General features: G+C 34.0%; 1 protein-coding gene across 1 annotated transcript; it reads right to left on the reverse strand.

Moving 5' to 3' along the window:
- Window positions 1–8630: 8630 nt before the first annotated feature.
- Window positions 8631–19868, reverse strand: LOC125868695 (pyruvate dehydrogenase E1 component subunit beta-1, mitochondrial-like). The gene is made up of 13 exons (XM_049549287.1): window positions 19818–19868; window positions 13079–13159; window positions 12978–13004; window positions 12840–12902; window positions 12629–12715; window positions 11202–11327; window positions 10409–10542; window positions 9976–10048; window positions 9824–9889; window positions 9672–9710; window positions 9407–9531; window positions 9183–9297; window positions 8631–9002 (listed from the first exon to the last, which is right to left on the reverse strand). Exons 1-13 carry the CDS (start codon window positions 19866–19868, stop codon window positions 8934–8936), a joined length of 1056 nt encoding a protein of 351 aa, XP_049405244.1. The 3' UTR covers window positions 8631–8933.
- Between the last annotated feature and the right edge of the window lie 2491 nt (window positions 19869–22359).

A 22359-nucleotide genomic window follows, 5' to 3' on the forward strand; every position in this document is an offset into this window, starting at 1 on the left:
TTGTTGGAAAAAATAAAAAAAATCTTTAGATCCCCTTTTTTGTACATTTTTATGTAGTAGGAAAATGTGTAGTGTGTTGGTGATATGTGGGAATGAGGGGGGGTTTTTTCTTCTTCTTTTTTTGGCTGTACATTTGTGTGTTGTGTGGGTTCTGTTTTTGTTTTTTTGTACATTTTTTGTGTGTGTTGCTTTTCTTTGCTGATTTCTTTTTTTTTTCCGTGTTTGTGTTGTGTGTGTATAATATAGTAGTATGTAGTAGAGTGTGGGTAGTGTAGGTGGTGATGTGTGTCTGTGTTGTGTCGTGTGTGTTGTGCAGGTGGTGTGAGGGGGGAAGTGGGGTGGAGTAATGTAGTGTGGGGGTAGAGTAGTGGGGTTAATGGGTAGGTATATAAATATAAAATGTAATAATTAAAACTATTAACTAATTATTTTATATTAATATAAATATAAGAAAAGTTAAATAGCTAATTAAAAAATATAATTAAGAAACGCTAGTTTATTTATTAAATCTAAATTAAAAGAAAATATTTATTTATTGTAATTTTCCATTTCTTTTTTAAACAATCAAAAATAAAACTTTCCTTAAAAAGTGATTATATTTTTGTTGTTTTCAAACATTTTAAAATAAACTTAATAAAATAAGATAAAAGTCAAAATATTTAATTTAGATTTATAAAATTTTTAATCTCTAAAAATGGTGTAAAATTTTAGGTTTGATCAAAAATTACGTGTCTACAGTTTGCCCCTCTTTGACTGGAAACACGAAGAGTTTTCAGACAAAGAAGTAGACAATACGACAAGCTTTGACCGAACTCTTATTTGAAAAAAAAATCTGCAACTGAGTCCTTATTTTGGACATCCTACATATCCCGGGTTATAAGGGAATCAGGTTGCATGTAGTTCAAGGAAATGAGATGATGAGATGATGAGTTGGAAGTTAAGTGAGGTTTCATCGAGGTTACAGGTCGCGGCTCTTATCCTTACAAAAAAAATGAAAGCTAATAGTTAAAAGGAAAACAAAAGTACAAGCTCTTATCTATGAAGCTTCTCTTGAGTCTTCACTTTAGTCTTGACTTTCGGATATCACCTTAATTTTTTGGGTGAGTATTTTGATCTTGCATTGAATTCGATGCTTAACTTGCCACTTAGAGTGAGTTTTTGGCACTCTTCAAAATGAGAATTTGAATATGTTCTTGAATGACTGCATGTTTTCTTGATCAGAAGTTGAATAGAAATAGAAGTCAGAAAGTCAGGCTGCTATATGTATTGAAAAAACTGATTTTGGCTATCATGGGATTGATCATTCTGAAAAGAGTTGAAACTTTGTTCCTGAATTTCAAATCTATGTTTCGCTTGAAGAAACCTGAAAACCATCACAAACAAAAGAAATAAACAAAAAATTTGCCCCAGTTTTCACTGAAAAAATTTTGTGAGTTATTAGCAAATGTGAATTAAAGAAAAACAAATTCAGACTAGGAAGTGTTTATCCTAGGAGAAAATAAAAATAAAGGTCTCAGACTAGGAAGTATTTATCATAGGAGAAAATAAAAATAACAATCTCAGTTTATGAAGTGTTTATCCTAGGAGAAAATAAAAAATAACTATTTCAGACTAGGAAGTGTTTATCCTAGGAGAAAATAACTAAAATCTCATTATGTAGGAGGGTCCTGCTAATCCCATTATGTAGGCGTACCTTTTGTGAGAATCAATTCACAAAAAGAAAATAATCTTAATAAAAAACCGCGAAAGCAAGCCTTAAACCCAACCTTTGTTTGTGTAGTGTGAAAGAAAAATAAATGTTTGTTTTTGGTACGTATGTTGGTTTGGGTGGGTGTGTGCTGCGTTAGTAGTAAATGTTGAGGGTCTGTATTTATTTTTTTCGTTGGTGTGTAGGTATTGTGTTGTTGGAAAAAATAAAAGAAATCTTTAGATCCCCTTTTTTGTACGTTTTTATGTAGTAGGAAAATGTATAGTGTACTGGTGATATGTGTGAATGAGGGGGGGTTTTTTCTTCTTCTTTTTTTGGCTGTACGTTTGTGTGTTGTGTGGATTCTGTTTTTGTTTTTTTGTACGTTTTTTGTGTGTGTTGCTTTTCTTTGCTGATTTCTATTTTTTTTTCGTGTTTGTGTTGTGTGTGTGTATAAATATAGTAGTATGTAGTAGAGTGTGGGTAGTGTAGGTGGTGATGTGTGTCTGGCGTTGTGTCGTGTGTGTTGTGCGGGTGGTGTGAGGGGAGAAGTGGGGTGGAGTAATGTAGTGTGGGGGTAGAGTAGTGGGGTTAATGGGTAGGTATATAAATATAAAATGTAATAATTAAAAATATTAATTAATTATTTTATATTAATATAACTATAAGAAAAGGTAAATAGCTAATTAAAAAATATAATTAAGAAACACTAGTTTATTTATTAAATCTATAAATTAAAAGAAAATATTTATTTATTGTAATTTTCCATTTCTTTTTTAAACAATTAAAAATAAAACTTTCCTTAAAAAGTGATTATATTTTTATTGTTTTCAAACATTTTAAAATAAACTTAATAAAATAAGATAAAAGTCAAAATATTTAATTTAGATTTATAAAATTTGTAAGCTCTAAAAATGGTGTAAAATTTTAGGTTCGGTCAGAAATTATGTGTCTACAGTGACAGAAAATTAATTGCAATCACAAATAAAATATGAAGAAACATAGTTTTATTGATAAATATTTTGCGTACATATTTGTTCCTCCCTTGATTCTTATCTTATAAGATTTATCCATGATTCGCAAGCCGTTAGTGACGTATTTCTCAAACTCAAATAATTTGAACTTGATTTCTATAATTAGAGGGTCATTAGTGGTGTATTTCTTGAACTACGATGATTTGGATTTGATCTTCATAAATCGAGGACCGTTAGTAGCATATTTCTCGAATTAAGATGATTTAGATTTTGATCTCTTTATGAATATTTCATGAATTTGTGGTGGAATTTTTGAGTTTTCGATCTCTTTATGAATTTTTCGAGATGTTTTCAAGGTAATATAGTACCCTTTATATAGGCATGAACTAGGGTTTAGGGCTGAGTAGCCTCCAAGAATCTTAGTTGGAATTGAACACACCTTATAGAGTCTCAACTCAAATTAAACACGTCTTGTAGAGTCTCACAAAATTTCAATGTCTACAAGAATATAGTAAGGTAGTGGGTTGTTTAGTATAGCATATAAATGAGACTGAAATGAGATTCTATGAAATGATGCTATGAGATCGGAAGAAGATTAGCGTTATTGAAGATGATCTAGCTTAGCCATGCATATTCATCGCTATATAGCAATACAATTTCCCCTATGTGACATTGATTTCCAATTCCGACACCCCTATATTATGTTACTTCTTGACTTTTCCATAATATTAGTTTAATTATGACCATTGATAACTGAGTCATTCTATTAAATTGGTGAATCATCCACCCACACTTTTTACTGCTACAAATGAATGATTTTACAATCTAAATATCTAGATAGAATTCTCTATGATATACCATTCTCTGTGGGATTCGATCCCGACTTTTAGTTAGGTATTTTTATTGATGACGAACACTGTCTCTTTAAATTGATTTTAGAGAGTACATTTGAGCGTGACCAAAAATGGCACCGCTACCGGATAATTGTGGTTGAGAATTCTTTTTCAGAAACTAGGTTGTAAATTTGTTTAGTTATAGTAGATTGTTATTTTGTGTTGTTGTTGGTTGATTTGCCGGTCTAGTACAATGAGTAACCATGGTAATGAAAATGATAGTCACTACGGTCAAAATGACATGGGTGATTTGAATGATTTGCATGTTAATATTGTTCAAACTACGGGAGTCATCCGGATACCTCCCACAACTGTGAGGACAGTGTTTCATGTAACTGGAACAATGCTCCAACTAAGAGGAATGTTTGAGAGGTTTAGCTCATGAGGATTCCCATAAACACCTTTGAAATTTTGTGGAGGTGTATAGACCATTCGTGTTTAAAAACATCTCACAAGAGTCCACGAGGTTGAGGTTATTCTCGACGGGTGAAGCTACAAAATGATTGGCGAAATCGCCAAATGACTCTATTACTTCTTGATCCGCATAACAAATAAAACTATACCTATGAAACGTAATTAGGTAAATTATAACCATGAGGGCTAGGTAAGTTTTTTCTCTTTGACGTATATGAAAATTTCCCTATATGAATATCCATATTGTCCATGGCTTGACTTCAAGAATAATCAAGATAGATCACCAACTAGAAGTCAAAATAACTTAACTCTCTCTAAATAAAATTAAAAAAAACACACACACACAAATGAGTATTGATGTTATCCATTTAGGTATTGACTTTAGTGTATAATATAAATATCTAATACTTGCTCCATTTTTAAAAATCGATAATTTAATCCGTATTTAATGGGTTGAATGAGATAGGATTTCATTGGAATCAACTGATTTCGAGTTATTCCAAACATCACTTAAAGAATTGAGACTTCCAAATCATCTCCTTAAGCAACAACGCTTCCTCTAGGGATGACAATGGAGTGGGTGGGTTTAAGGCTATGCGAGGTGGGGCGGGGCAGGTTTAAGATTGTGTGGGGCAGGTGAAATGCGGGGCGGGATGGATTTAAGGCTATGCGGGGTGGGGCAGATTTAAGGTTGTGTGGGGCGGGTGAGATGCGGGGCGGATTGAAGTGAATTTTTTAAAATATTAATGTGGGGCGGGGTGGGTTGCGTGTATATGTGATTTCATGTGGGTTCAAACTTAATTTTAACTTGAAAAAAGACATAAAGTCACCATTGAAGTTGTCCCGAATTTTCAAAAAGCATAACTTTGCAGGTGTCCTATTACCTCTCGAAAGTATCTAAATCCACAATAAATATACCATTTTGACTAATTTTAACATCACTCATGTTGTCACGAAAATATAAGCGTGTGAAGACTCTTGATACAGCTTCAGACCAACGTAAACTTGCCATGTGGCACCCAATTTGACTTTTTAAAAAAAAAAACATAAAAACCCATGTATTAATTTTTTTTACTTTATTAGGAATATTTTTATTTTTTCAAATATTTTTTCTCATCTTCCCTACCTTAATTAGTTTACCCATATTTCTTGGGGCATTCATGTCTTCCTTCATTTTTTTTTCTTTCTGGTCATTGGTTTTTTAAAAACTAATGTTATTGTGTTCATTCTTCTTCTTTTTTTTTGAAAAACAAATTAGTTCCTCCTACAAATCAAGATTGGGATTTGGGAATAGTAAAACTATGAAAAACTTGATTTGGGAGTAAGGAGTTGGAGAAGGTGGTGATTGAAATTTCAAATTTTGACTTGGTGATATTTTGAGTATTTAGATTTTGATTATTTGATGATATTTATTTTCATAAATAAATTAATTGGTGGCAGTAAATAGGCAAAAATGAATGTTGGCTGCTAAAGGGACACAAAGTGTCAAGAAAAGTCCATTGCAAGACACCAACAAAAGAACATGAAATAAAATCTCCCAAGAAAACGATGAAGGGAATGGAATAGAAGAAGAAAAAAATAATGGAACAGAAATTGAGGTGAAGAAGAAAGAGAAAAAGAATAAATGAAAAATAAAACCAAAGAAATCAAATAAAAATAATTAAATATTACTTTTAACACGTGGCAAGTGACTATTAGTGCGTGCCTTACAAATATTTTTGTATAAGTGATATTGGGTGAAAACTGAGGTGTACATACTATTTTGAAGTTGCTCAATAGGGTAATAGGACACCCGCAAAGTTAAGATGTCTTTTTGAAAATTCGAGACAACTTTAGTGGTGACTTTATGTCTTTTCTTTTTTAACTTCTTACATGTTATAAGAGTGATAGAACATTATTTATTAAAATAATTTCTTTAAAACTACTAAAATATTCAAGATAGTGAATGAAAATGGTTCAATAATAAAAAAAATATTTCTTACATGTTTCCAATTGACCTCTAAAAAAATAAATTTTAAGTCACTATCCTATTAAATTAATAGAACTTGATGAAAAAATGAATTTCTTTTTATAAATTTTATTTTTATTATCAAACTTAACTAGAAAAAGAAAATATTAAAAAAGTTATGTGGAGCGGGTTCATGCGGGGCTGGTTGAAACTAAAAAAAAATTGTTATGTGGGGCGCGGGGGGAGGGGGATTAAAAATTAGGGAAAAAGGACAAATATACCCCCGAACAATAAAAAATGGTATGTCAATACCCTCCGTTATACTTTAAGGTTGTATATACCCTTACCGTCACTCTTTTGAATTGTGTATATACTTGAATCTAATGGATGGACACGTGGTACCATCTAAACAATACAACCATATTTAATTTAATTTTTATTCACAATAAAAAAAAAAAAACCACCCAACTTCCACCATTTGACCCACCCATGACCCAACCTAAAATATCCTAACCCAATTATAACCCCAAATCACCCAAAAGACACTTCATCATTCTTCCTCACACTAACATTCCAAAGTCCAAATCTTGTTAAGATGATATGAGTTTATAGCTTGTTAGCACGCCGGAATATTCTCAGTTTACTATTCAATATTCACCTATTCGGGATAAAAGCTAAGTGGAAGAAGAAGCGTATGAGGAGGGTAAAGAGGAAGCGCCAAAAGATAAGAAGAGATCGAAGTAGAACCACATTTTAAAATTTTCAACGGTCTAGCTATGCTTATGGTCTTCGTTAGGCTTTTGCTATTTAAGTTTTTGTTTGAAAACTTCAATAACTTTTGAGTTGTGATTTTGTTCTAATCGTACATAATTCAAATTTAGGTATCCGATTTTGGCTATGAAAAAAAATGGTTTAGATAGTATTTCTTCGTTTGCCTTATGGTTCAGTTGAATATTGTGTAAAACTAACTGAAGAAAATGAAGATCCAATAAACATCTACAGTTGTCAACGATGGTCAATTGACTGGGATGGCATTGAAATCTTTGAGGATGGATCACCAGACCGCTCTTCCGAATTAAGCTCTTATACATACTGCGGCAGAAACAAGAAAAATGGTGTCGCCGACGATGGTCGTTGTGGTATTGGAAGGATTGGTTTTGGGTTCCAGTTTGATGGATATGATGTTGGTCATAATTGGGTTGGGTGTTTTAATGTGGGTGATGAGTGGGTTTTTTAATGAACAACTTTCACATATAACAAACACAAAATTCATATTTATATGCTATAGAAAAGTTTGTATAATTGCGCTCCATAGCAAACATATATATGTATAATTCGCTATACATATACAAAAAACAGTTGTATAATTCGATATACATATACAAAGAAGACAGTTGTATAATTCGCTATACATTTACAAAAGAAAGCAGTTGTATACAAAGATCAATTGTATAATCTGTGTATGTATAAAACGAGAAAGAGAGAAAGGCAAAAGAAAACTGGGCAGGGAAATATTTGTATTGTATAATTATAAGTGTATAGGACGAAGATATATGTATTTGCATGTGTATATACAATTTTCTCTCGCTTTATACAAATAGAAGTGCAATTTATACATTTCATTTTTGTTTGTATAAACGAGAGAGGCGAGCGAGATTTGGGAGAGTGGCGAGCAAGATCTAGGAGAGGGGAGAGAGGGGAACGAAAATATATGTATATATACAATTTTCTCTCGTTTTATACAAACACAAACACATTTCATACATTTGTGTTTGTACAAAAGCGAGAGAGGCGAGCGAGACTGCCACCAAACGAGAGTGGCGAGCGAGATTCCACCAGAGAGAGTGGTGAAAATAGCAATAGTTTGCTATAGGGTACAATTAAATCAAAGTATATTTATAGCATTTAATTTGAATTAATAGTTTGTTATTATATACAATTTTTCCTTTTTTAATTAAAGGTAAAATACTAAAATTAAATTAAATTCAGAAAATCATTTGGATGGAGACATGTGTCCCTCCATTAGTCCAAAGGGTGTCCTAAAAGTATAACAAAGGGTATTTAGATACCATTTATAATAGTTCGAGAATATATTTGTTCTTTTTCCCTAAAAAGTATGCGGGTTAAACTCAACCCGCCCCATTGCCATACCTAGCTTCCTCATATTCGTTGAATCCAGATCTCTAGAATATTATGTCCAATAGGGCATTTCCCACAAACATTATTCTTAGTCCAATATTTCTTTATATTATACTAGAATTAAAAAATTGTATGTAATACCAAACTATTAATTCAAATTAAATTCTATAATCATAATTTGATTTAATTATACCCCGTAATAAATTGTCGCCTCTCTCACTGAAATTCTCGCTTGCCACTCTCCCTCGCCTCTCTCACTTTATACTAACACAAATGTATAAATTGTTTTTCTGTTTGTATAAATTTTTGTATAAAGCGAGAGAAAATTATATATACACATGCAAATACATATATTTTCGTTCTACACTTATAATTATACAATACAAATCTTCCCCTGCCTAGTTCTCTTTTGCCTCTCTTTCTCGCTTTATACGAACACAGATTATACAAAATACAATGTATAATTTATGTTTGTATAAAGCGAGAGAGACAAGGATTTAATATACAAACGTTTTATTTCGATTCAACTGTATACAAATTCAAATTTTATGCAGATATACAAACACATAAAATTAAATTGAGAGACAGCCAATGACTTATACAAATATACAAACGAGAGGCTGAATGCAAAATTATACAAATATGAAAAAGAGCCAGCGAGTTATACAATATGATACTCCATAACAAACATAATGGAATGCAATTAAACAAACTATAGTTATAACATACAAATATGATTTTGATTTTTATGTTTACTATATGTGAAGCTGCTCTAGTAGAATTCCTCTCGAGCAATAAAAAGCCCAAATTGACTACGGTGAACATCTCCACATTTATTTTACAAATAAAAGCATACAAGTAGGTGGAGATTACAAAACTCAAACAGCAGCTGCCTTGGGAATAAATCTGTAACACACCCTCTTGGCTGCTCGAACAATGGCTTCAACCTGCACGATTCCATCATCACCGGAAGAAATTAAGTCAATCCGAACTAACATCTGATTCGATTATTTTAATGGCTTCTGGTTAGCAACGAAATAAAATTCTTTATATAGATGATTGAGATCAAAAGCCCAAAGACTTCTATAATAATGTAAGCTGGAACATAAATATTACAGAGAAGAGACCTGTGGAAGAGCCATCCTTTCAAGATTGGCAGCATAAGGCATTGGAACATCTGCACCAGTAATCCTTTCAACTGGGGCGTCGAGGTACTCAAATATTTCCTCGACAACTGAAGCACTATATATGACAACCAAAGGCACAAGTTTAGTTTAAAGATTGATCCTTTAGATGTTCCAAACAGCTAACATTAACTTCAGTAATTTTCAATACAGTTTGAAACACAAACCAGATTTCAGCACCGACGCCATGTTGAGGAAATCCTTCTTCCACAGTAACCAGCCTGTTAGTTTTTCTCACCGAAGCATTGATGGAAGATCTGTCTAATGGCCTAATTGACCTAATATTAATGATCTGTAAGATTGAAATACATCAAAACCAACCGTTATGGCAAAGAGTACACAAACAAGCCAACAGCTACATTTCAAATCAAGGAGTTGAGGTAACCATGTTGCGGAAAGGGAAGAGAAAGAGCTCCGTTGGAACTAATTTACCTCAGCATTAATATCCTCCTTCGCAAGCTTCTCTGCAGCCTGAGCAACAAATGTTGACAAATTAAAGAGAATGAAACTGTAATGTGATTAACCAAACTCTTCATTGCATGTATACTCATTATTGGAATGTAGGGAAATATGCACACATAAACCTTGAGAGCATAGCCAACCATCCGTGAGAATGCTGTAATTGTCACATCTCTTCCCTCTTTCTCTATCTATTGTACATAAAAGAAAAAGCATCACAAACTGTAAGAACGGATGCAAACAATTCCGAAAAAGTAAAGATTGTCTGGGAGCATACCTTTGCTTTCCCTATGGGAAGAGTAAAGCTTGGATCAAGAACTTCTTCCGACACAGGAAAAGACTCGCCATACCTGAAAATTGATTTACCAAAATTTACTCCCCTACTATCTTATTCTTCGATTTTAGCATTACATGTTGTCTTCTTGGCTTTGGTTATCATATTATTTGTTGTTGCTACGGTTCTCTTCTCCATTGTTTTTCAGTTTAGCTTCTTCATTGCTATATTTACTTACAAACTTGATTGTTGTTATATTTTACTTGAGCCGAGGGTCTATTAGAAAGAACTCTACCTTTTCTCAAGGTAGGGGTAAGGTTGCATACACACTATCCTCCCAGACCCCACTTGTGGGATTACACGGGGGGTATGTTATCCTTATACCAAGGTGTTTAGAGATTGTTTACCACAATTCTCAAAATCGTATCATACTTACAATAACTCATTCTCAAGAAAAACAACTGGATCAGGATCTCTGATAGCTGCTTTTAGAAGTCCTCTCGCATCTTCAGATGAATATGGCGCCACAACTTTCAAGCCAGGGACAGACCCATACCATGGAGCATAACACTGCATATTGATCATCATATGACAAGTTTGAGTTCTAATATTTTCTGAGATATAGATTTCTCAAAATGCATTTCGTACTGATAAACTGACAATCATCTTCTCGTGACCAACAAAGGATAATGCATATCATATTTGAGAGAGATTTATTTGTTGAATATCGGTTATTTCTCAATCTACAGCCTGATAAAACACACCAGTGAGCATGAAATCTGTGAGTAGTTGAAGCATGCAACTTTCAAGCTTTCTGCAAGTTGTGCAATGAGCAGCTAATAAATGGTACAGACAACAATACCTCGTGTTGTTTTCAATCACATTTAAACAGCAAGGCACAACTCTAATAATCAAAAGACCCTCAACGACGGCTACCGGTCAACTTATACTAGATGCATAATCCCGACAACCTGATACTGCCAGCAATAGCTACTGAATTTTTTTACTCAAAGCATCATCCAGTTCAGCCAGGTTTTTTCTTATTATAGATTACGTACACACATGTGATCTTAATTTAGAACAGCATAAGAACTTCTCTGATATCCACACCCTGCTTTGTCTTCTTCCAAGAGTGGACCTTGGTATATGCTGGTGCTTTCACATGAATCTTTGCTCATGACAGCTCTTTCCTTAAAAAGAAATACCACCAGAAAACTGATACAAGATACCTGAGAGTGCTGAGCACCAACACCTAGAGCAGCACCATTCGGTCCTCGGAAAACAATAGGAACACTAATATTCCCACCAGACATGTAGTGTGTTTTGGCAGCAGAGTTAACCAGATGGTCTATTGCCTGCAAGAACACATCAGAACTCCTAATATCTCCACAGAATTCAGCATTTAATTTCAAAAGAAAGATGCAGATTAGGAAGGGAAAGTGGTTTTTGTGCCGTAACAAAAATAAATGTCTCGAAAAGAAATCAAACGAAAGTTCCATTACAAAGGTGAGAGCTGTAGGGTCGTATTCTAGTAAAGTCATCAAATTGAAATACTATCTCCTTTAATTATCTTTTTCCACTGATCAAATGTCTACACAAAAGGTCTCAGCAGCAGAAAATACCATGATAAACAAATGAACAATGCCATCTCAATGGAATTACTCTGAAACCTTAATGTTATAGTTTTCTGTCTTTATCCCAAAGACCTACAGAATCAGCTAATATGCAGCACTCCCGCGCTGATCCCAGAATGACTGGATCTGTATGGTGGTCTCATGGGTGGTTCCTCTAGCTTGTACCAGCAGCACAAGGGCACTCCTAAGCTTCTCATGGGTGCATTGTTCATTATATCCTAGTTTCCATGAGTTTTTCAAAATAGACATACATATGATTTTTCCCGAGGCTAACGGGTGCAGGTGCACCACCTCCTAAAGGTATGGGTCCGCCTTTGTGGATGGGTATGGTGCACGTCAAGTAGCTCCTCTGAAATGACACCCAAGACAGGTGTAAGTTATCCTGTCTGATGATTACAAGCATGGTTTCAGAAAACAAAGGAGCCCTGAATTTCTTTTCATCTCGTCGTTTCAAGATATGTAAAATCCTATTACCTGCAGCTGAATACCACATATAGGCTGTAGGGTTGACTATAAGTATATTGGTATACTGCTCTGCTGATTTCAGAACATTTCACGGGAAATCCATGTAGAAAAACAAAACAAAAAAGGCTTCTCCACTAAGTATGGTGGCAAAAAACTAGAACACCTATTTAAGAGACCAGTCAACAGGCTTGAATTGTTAAAAAATAGGGCGAAGCACAAATTAGTTAGTTGTGAACAGATTGCATGCTTGAATAATATGCTCAGTTCTTTTTATCTGCAACAACTCCTGCTTGTTCACCCTTGTTAAGCTATATATGGAGAACAAAGCTTACTAAGAATTGAAAAGCAGACCTAATTTTGATAACTACATAAATAGACAGCTTATGATGGAATTTCTACGGGAGGAAGTAAAAGCTTAACACATTACCTAAGCCATATAAAACTGGTCTCTATACACCGTTAATGTTATAAGTATCATTATGAGCATCATAGCAACCATTCCAACATGTGACAAAAGGTAACACGAAGAAGTTTGAGAAAGCGAAGTTATATCTTACCTGCATGGCAAAGTTAAAGGTCATGAACTCTAAGACAGGCCTAAGTCCATAATATGCGGCTCCCGTAGCAAGTCCAGTAAACCCAGCCTGCTCAATGAGAAACAAGAAGCTACACTTTTAATGAGGAAACCAAAGCTTAAGATATAACGACTGATGGCTAAGAGAGAATGCAAAGTTATTATAGCACATTGATGATGAATGAAAAGACAACCTCAGTAATTGGGGTATCAACAACCCTGTCAGGGCCATACTTGTGCAAGAGTCCTTTAGAGACCTGCCAAAAGAGAGGAGAAAACAATTTCACTACCGCACTGTAGGGGCGAGTAACCTCAATGTTAGAAATTCTAACCTTGTAAGCACCTTGGTATTCCCCAACCTGAATGGTTCAAAAAGGTAATTAAGCACCACACCGTCAAAATTCAAATAATAGGGAAGCAAATTGATTGTTACCTCTTCGCCCATTAAAAATATTCTAGGATCAGCTGTCATTTCCTCATCAAGGGCAGAATTTAGTGCTTCTCTCACCATCATCTACAAAGTAAGAGTTGACATATGCATAATTACAAGCAGAGGCGAAGCTAGGTGGGACCCACTAACTTTTCCGTACACTGCCCTAAAAATTTATATATATATATATATTATATTAACAAAATTGGCAGCTTAGTGATAAGTAAGGGGCGGTGGAAATGCCTTCCATATTAGTGATGGGTTAAAATCTTTTTCTTTCCTTTTTTCAAAGGAGCATGTTTTGTAATATTTTTCTCTTCAACATTAAGGCTTGTTAATGAGTTAATAAAGCTTAAAGTTTTTAATGATTTGCTAAGTTTGGCAGATTTGACCAAATAGTGTATCTACGCGATAACACGGTTAGAAAGCACCTATGTGAGTGTGAAGTGTAAGCCGCTTCAAAGAGGATGATTATCAAAAACCCATCTCTCTATACACTCATGAAACCAGGAGGTGTTCATGGCTGAAACGGAAACAATCGTAAGAATCATATATGGAAAGGGTTAATTGTGTGACATATGGTTGTCTAGATATACATCAAAGCTCGACGGTTCAAAGATATCGCATTTACCAATTGACCAAGTATATTCGACATATGTTCACTACGGAAAGTCCAAGGAGAAACCTACTTATCCAGATGCAATTAATTCTTGCTTGTAAAGTACACATACTTGTCCGTTTCTTTGTCTTGGAGTCATTCTCCATTCATGTGGGGGACTGTTGGGTTTTAAAAGGTGTGAATGGAAAATGAAGAGTTGCGACTTTTATGAAGAGTTGCGACTTTTATGAAAAGTTGTGACCTTTCCGAAAGATTGTGACTTTTCTAAAGGTTTGTGACCTTTCTGGTAAGGCATAATAAGAACATTTTCACACTACCCTTTGTTTTCTATAAATTGAGGGATTTCCTCTCATTTAAGTTGAACAAATTTTTCTGAACTTCTTCTACTACTACTATCAGTATTCTAAGTGTACTTTACTGTCGTTGAGTTGTTCGCTGACACCGTAGTTTTAGGTACCGATATACCGGTGAGTAAGATCGTTCTATCTTGGGAGGATATATTCCATTAACCTTGGGTACTTGAGTGGAATAATTTCCTTAAGGAGACACTGTGCATTCAGTGGGCTCGATTTTCTTCTTTAAGAAAAATATTTTGTATATTGTTTCTAATCTATTTCTGGTTCTATTTTCTCTACTGGTTTTAATTTTCTAGTTTTGAAAATATTCTTTAAACTTTGTTGTTTCTAATCAAGTTCTTCAAAGTTTTTGTTGTAAGTATCTTAGGAATAAAAGATGAACAATAATCTTAAAGAAATTATTATATTGTTGGTATTTCTTGTATTCTACTGATTGAGAGAAACATATCATTGAAGTAGAAGATTAATGCATTACTTCTCCAGAATTCGGTGTTTTGTTTAGCAAGGTCGAAGTGAGAATGTACTAGAAGAATTTGTGGTATTTGAGTTAAAGATTACACCAGGTAACCTTCTTATTATTTATCTAAGGAGGAAAATAGTTTCTAAAGTTAACAGTTTTGATATTTATCATGTATATCTTTAGAAAAAGATCTGCAAACCATATGTTTTTATGCATGAATTTTCCTTGGCAAATAGCGTTGCCTTTAAAATTCTTCAGTGTGCAGAATGAGAGATGCACATTGTTGTTTGATAAAATAGTATGTCAAAATGTTATAGTTGGAAGGCTATTTGAAAAGAAAAGCATATCTATGTGATAATCTATGAATATGTTCAATTCTGCTTGGAGACTGAAAAAAAAAACTTTTGTAGTTTTGTACTCCATGTGAAGTTTGATTGTGTATGATTTTTGTAGACTAAAAACTTTTGTAGTTTTCTACTCTGGATAAATTAGACTATGCAATTGGTTTGAAGAATATGAAAACTTCACATAAAATAAGTCAGTGTTGTACTTTTGATTTTCTATAAACTTCACTGTTATATAGAAACAAATTGTACAATTTTATTTTTTGTATTTATTTTTAGTAATTTAAATACTAAGTGGTATGTCTATTTGTGATAGATGAAAAATACTAGTGAATTAGAGTTTGTGATTTTGTGCCTCTATGGAATGAACTTTGACATTGTGTAAAAATTGTCAAATGAAATTAAAGCACTATAATTCTTTTATAGAGTAATATTTTCAAAAGTGATTTCATGTTGCAAATGACACTTTGATAGAATGAGGAAAAAAAATATGTGGAAAAACTATTTTTAAATACTTGAAAAATATTTTTGAGATCATATTTAAAATGTGGGGGGTTCTTTGCTTATGCCAAAGATAAAATTAGACTTAGTCTCTAATTTAAATTTAGAGCACAAGATATGAAATTCGATGATACTTTTGTATTATGTTAGACCCACAAAATTCTTGGAGTATATTTGATATTGTGGTCGTTGAGTTTCTCGTTTACTAGTATATGGTATGACTAGTATGAAACTACCAAATTATATGTATACTTGTTCAAAATGATTGAGTTCTTTTATGAAAAAAGTGTCACTTTAAATGTTGTGATTTTTTCATGAAAAGATATGTCTATTAAATATAACTATTTGTATAGACATGAATATTGGTGAATAGTCATTTGTCATGTTTTGTAAAAGAAAGTATTTGGACTATATTGCCTTTATTGGACCTGATGAAACTTTGTTCATGGGTAGTTCTATAACAATCAAATTGAAAGTTATGGAAAGGTCCTTCCGAAAAGGACATGTGACAAGGTGATGACTCTAAACAATGTTTGTATCACACAAAATTGTAAGAAAGAGGAACAAAATATTTGTGAGAAAAGCTACCTCGCTGAGAGCTTTTTAAACTCAATATTTTTATTTGTTTTTACTTGCTTGAGTCAAACTATTTGTGACATGAACACTTGGGGCATGTCAATTACAAAACCTTGTAAGGAAAATTGATCAACTTAGAAGTTTTGTTTAACTTTGAGTGCAATAAATAAAAATGTCAAGTTCGTGTGGAATCTAAGTATGCTGAGCATTCTTATAAATATGTTGAAAGGAATTCTAATCCCTTAGAGTTGATTTACACTGACATTTGTGATATGAAGTCAACACTATCTCGTAGGGGGAAAATGTATCTCATAACTTTCATTTACAATTGCATTAGAAACGACTATGTCTATTTGCTGAATGGTAAGGATGAAGCAATAGGAATGTCTAGACAATATAATATTGAAGTTGAAAAACAGTTGGGAAAAAGATAAGAAGTGATAGATAGGGATGGAGAATATAAATCTCCTTTTGCAGAAATATGTTTAGAAAGTGGATTTATCCATCAACTACTTCCATATTCACCTCAATCTAATGGAATTGCAGAATGGAAAAAAAAATAACTTTGGAGAAAATGATGGCTACATTACTTATAAGTTCAGGTTTACCACAAAACTTGTGTGAAGAAGCTATCCTTACAACAAAAGGGAATAACAAAAAATTGTCTTTTCAGAAACAAAGCAATAAAAAATTTTGTTTGTTCAGGACACAATCTATTCCATATGAGAAATGGAAGGAAATCCAACTTGAAATATTTCAAAGTGTGGGGGTGTCTAGCCAAAGTCCGAGTTCCTATTCCTAAAAGGATTAAAATAGGACCTATGACTTGGACTGTAAAATTAGACTTGAGTAGTCTAGTGAAGGGTCTAAAAGACCTTGGAATGAAAAAAGGAGAATGTACTTAATAAAGAGATTCAGAGGCGTAATAAACTTCCTTCGAATATGATTTTGTAACATTTCTTGTGTCTTCTGTAGACTCATCCTTTTGGAAATATGGTGTCAATAGTGAGATTGATTCAATCTTGAGCAACCATATTGGAAGTTAATTGATTTTCTTCCAGAAAATAAACCTTTGGGTTCAAAGTGAATCTTCAGAAGGAAAATGAAAGTCGATGGAACTATTGACAAATAAAAAGCAAGACTTTTTGTCAAGGTTGTAGACAAAAATAAGGTTTTGATTTTGTTGACGCATACTCGCTAGTAACTAGAATTACATTCATTAGGATGTTAATTGCATTAGCTGCGGTATATGGCCTCCAAATTCATCAAATGAATGTGAAAATAATTTTCATAAATAGAGAATTGGAGGAAGAAATTTACATGGAACAACCCGAGGGTTTTGTGGTTCCTGGTAAAGAAAAGAAAGTGTGTGAACTTGTTAAGTCACTTTATGGACTAAAACAAGCACCCAAACAGTGACATAAGAAATTTGACCAAACTATGTTGGTAAATGGATTTAAGAATGATGGAAGTGATAAATGTGTTTACATTAAAATCACAAGGTCATTGTTTGTTTGTATATTGGTGATATGTTGATCATCAGTAGAGACACTAATGACATAAATGCTCCTAAACATATGCTAAAAAGCAACTTTGATATGAAAGATCGTGGAGTTGCTGATGTGATCTTAGGTATAAGAATCCTTAGAACTCCAAGATGTTTAGCATTGTCACGGTCTCATTACATTGAAAAGGTACTTGACTAGTTCAAGTATTTGGATTTTAATATTGTCAAGACTCCAATAATGTGAGCTTTGCACTTCAAAAGAATGAAGGTAAAGTGACTCACAATTGGATTATGCTAGAGTATTGGGATGTATGATGTATATCAGAAAGTGTACGCGATCAGATATAACATGTGCTATTAATAAACTGAGTTGGTTCACGAATAATTCCAATCAAACTCATTGGATGACAATGAAAAGATTTTTGGGGTATTGAAAACATACTCAAAACTATGTCTTGCATTAACAAATATCCTACAGTATTGAAAGGATATAGTGATGCAAATTGGATCACCGGGATCAAATGAAGTAAAATCCATGATTGGATATGTATTTACTGTTGGTGGAGGAGCAGTCTCTTGAAAATCTTCCAAAAAGACATGTATCGCTAGATCTACAATGATCTCTGAGCTAGGTGCTCTAGATAAGGCCGATGAATAAGTCGAAAGACTCCAAAATTTCTCGATAGATATTCTTCTTTGGTCCAAACCTTTGGCATCAGTATGCATACACTTTGATAGTCAAGATGCAATAGGTAGGGCATGAAGCATGATGTATGACAGAAAGTCTCGTCATATAAGAGATAGACATAATACAATTAGAAAACAACTACTCTCTAGTGGAATTATCACAATTGACTATGTAAAGTCAAAGGATAATGTGTCGGATCCACTTACAAAAAGGCCTAACTAGAGAGAAAGTTGAAAGACCATCTAAGTGAATGAGTTTACGGCTTAGGACAAGTCATCATGACGGTAACTCTATCTAGCAGACTGGAGATCCCAAGAGCTAGATTCAAGGAGAAAAACAAAGTTGTGACTGACGGTTTGACATTGTCAATCAACTCAATCCATTCTCATGATGAAGACAATGTTCAGGAACGAGGTTTAAACATTAAGGCTTGTTAATGATTTAATAAAACTTAAAGTTTTTAATGATTTGCTAAGTTTGGCAGATTTGACCAAATAGTGTATCTACGCGATAACACAGTTAGAAATCACCTATGTGAGTATGAAATGTAAGTCGCTTCAAAGAGGATTATTATAAAAGGCCCATCTCTCTATACACTCATGAAACCATGAGGTGTTCATGACTGAAACGAACACAACCGTAAGAACCATAAATGGTAAAGGGTTAATTATGTGACATATAGTTGTCTAGGTATACACCAAAGCTCGACGGTTCAAAGATATCGCATCTACCGATTGACCAAGTATATCCGACATATGTTCACTACGAAAAGTCCAAGGGGAAACCTACTTATCCAGATGCAACTAATTCTTGCTTGTAAAGTACACATACTTGTTCGTTTCTTTGTCTTGGAGTCATTCTCCATTCATGCGGGGGATTGTTGGGTTTGAAAATGTGTGTATGGAAAATGAAGAGTTGCGATTTTTATGAAGAGTTGCGATTTTTATGAAGAGTTGTGACTTTTATGAAGAGTTGTGACTTTTATGAAAAGTTGCGACATTTATGAAAAGTTGCGACTTTTATGAAGAGTTGTGACTTTTATGAAAAGTTGTGACTTTTATGAAAGGTTGTGACCTTTTTGAAAGATTGTGACTTTTCCAAAGGTTTGTGACCTTTCCGGTAAGGCACAATAAGAACCTTTTCACACTACCCTTTGTTTTCTATAAATTGAGGGATTTCCTCTCATTTAAGCTGAACGAATTTTTCTGGACTTCTTCTACTACTACTATTAAATCTAGTATTCTAAGTGTATTTTACTGCCGTTGAGTGGTTCGCTGACACCGTGGTTTTAGATACCGATACACTGGTGAGTAAGATCGTTCTATCCTGGGAGGATATATTCCATTAACCAACCTTACTTGAAGGGAATAATTTCCTTAAGGGGGCATTGTGCATTCAGTGGCCTCAATTTTCTTTTTCAAGAAAAATATTTTGTATATTGTTTCTAATCTGTTTCTGGTTCTATTTACTCTACTGATTTTAATTTTCTAGTTTTGAAAATGTTTTTTAAACGTTGTTGTTTCTAATCAAGCTCTTCAAAGATTTTGTTCTATGTATTTTAGGAATACAAGATGAACAACAAAAGCAACCAAAATAAAAAAAAAAGTAAACTAGCCTACTCTTATTCCAAGTTCAACTGATATAGACACCACAACTCCAATTCTCAAATCGATTCAAGAACCTCATCAGACCTGAGGCATCTCCGATAGCTCTGGCTGATCATCCTTGAGTCGTTGTGACATTGTAACTTTGATGTGCTTGAGAGAGATCCACAGGGACATTCAAGCCTCTCACGAATGCCATGGATTTAACATCAATGAAGACTTCTTCAGCTCCACCAATTTCTTAGACCATTGCAACTCGAGATAAAATCACTCTTACAATTCATACACTTAGCTCGACCTTTTGATGAAGTTTATATAGAACATTATCCTAATTTGTGCAGGCTGATCTCTGAAGAACTGATACGACTGCCTCAAGCCAAGGATGATCCTTACAAACTTCATACAAGGGATTACTTCCTTGCTCCTTTTAACTTTATAGTAGGTTTAAGATGTTTTTTCTTCTGTTATTCGTTGTTGTGTACTTGGTTGTATTTTTTTAATCGTGATGTATCACCCCAAAATGATGCTTGTTATTCTGGCTTTTCTTTATTCTAATGTTGGGCACTTCATTCTTGTCCATTTGTAATATTGTTCTAGCTTCTGCTGGTAACTCCTGTACTTGATTGAATTTAGTAAACTTTATACCTGCAAAATTAGCAACCAATCTCTAAATATATGGACTATTGAAATTTCTTTCTTTAGCAACGCTGATTTGATACCCCTAATATCAACTGATATATTTGAAGGAACTTTCCACACTCCATTCAATACCTTCTTGATTATTAGGGAATCAGTTTCCCTAGCCAAAGATAGTTAGTTATGCTTGAGACAATGCATTAATCCCCATTTAAATGCTTTCACTTAGTCCTCCAAAGTAGAACATAAAATAAATATTTTAGCCTTAGCAAATACAAATTCACCATGTGCATTTCTAATACAATAAGCTTTGGAGTTGAATCTAATATTGGCCTTACTAAACCCATCAGTATTACACTTGTTGCTTCCAATCCCCGGCTACATTCATCTTACTTCTTTGCTAATGATTAGAAGAGTGTAATTTTTCAGGAATTGTTGGCCAATTATAAGACATTCCATTGAATTTCTAGTCATTCTTCCTCCAAATTTAATCACATTTTTCTTTTTTCATATTTATCAAATAATGAATGGTGAAACTGCCTTGTACAATGGTATTAGCTTTGCTCCATTACCTTCTTCCCACACTTATAAATTGTTTGCCTGAGCTAAATAAAAGGTCAATGTATTTCAGTGGCCCCAACAAATTTCCTCCATAGATAATTAGAATCAGGACAAAGTATAAATAAGTGATTGAGTCGTACTTTACTTATTTTATGAATTCATAGCTAGATTGACGTTATGGTTCCCACAATCCTAATTGTGGTGTTTAGCCACTCATGTTTTCACGAGAACAAGCAATAATCTTTATTCAAAGCATAAAAGAAAGCACTTACAGTAATTGCAAATTCACACGAAAGATTGATATTCAAACACTTAATCACAATCCCAGATCTTGATCCAAAAATAATCAATAAAATCCAGAGATAAAAATATGGAAAATTACGCTTCATTCATACAATGACGACCCCCTTCCAAAATAAAACCTAATTAATTATGTAGGCTGTAAAAAAAATGAGTCCTACTCGAAGTAGGACTGATCTGTTGGGATGGCTCACGGATGATTTAATGGCCCGTCACAAGTCAGACGGCTCGTGAAACCAGTTGTTGTCCCACACTTAGACAATGTGGGACTTGCTTCACTGAGAGCTTTTACGGGCACCTAGATAGTCCATCTTGGGCACCACGGTCCATATAGTGCTCCGTGATGTTGAGCCTTCACTGGAAATTCTCTCTTAATCACAAGCAACACAACGACCCGTCAAATCCACCACGACTCATGTAGGATCCCGTGGTGGCCTTGAGTTAATACTTAGATCCTAAGACTCCACACTAGTTATCTCCCACGAGCCCTCAGACGGACCGTCAAGAGGACCACGATTCGTCTGGGGGCTTCGTGGTCTTCACCTGGTCGTTGCTCAGTTTTGCTTTTCTTCACTGCCTCAGCTTCACGAGCCCTCAGACGTCTCGTCATCATGACCACGGCCCATCTGGGTCTCCGTGATGTTTGGTTCCACTTCACTTTTTTCTATCTTTCACGTCCAAGTGTTTTACCTGTTCAATCATCAACAAACACATCATATTTACATAAAACTACCAAAATTCTAGCCTTAATCCTTAGTTTTGAGCGTCAAATGTGCCAATAGTTAACGGCACATCATTGAAATTGTTGAATATAAACTGAGAGTCGAACTAAGCGTGATCTGGATGCTGAGTGCCTGAACCTACATCATAAAACGATGAAGCACAAAGTATGCATCATTACTTGGAGTATACTGAACATGCATAATATAGATACTAAGCTGAATAATGATATAACTCAGCAATATAATAATGAATATGGAAATAGACCGTATGGAAGTGTAATTGAAATATTAACTAAATGCAATGACTAAATACTAATCATGTAACTAATATGCTAAACTGAATGTTGAAGTGAATGCTGATAACATGGTTAATGCAATAAGAGTATGACTGTGGGAGCTACTATTAACCG

Source organism: Solanum stenotomum, chromosome 6, assembly GCF_019186545.1.
Source record: "Solanum stenotomum isolate F172 chromosome 6, ASM1918654v1, whole genome shotgun sequence".
In the NCBI taxonomy this organism is placed as follows: Eukaryota; Viridiplantae; Streptophyta; class Magnoliopsida; order Solanales; family Solanaceae; genus Solanum; species Solanum stenotomum.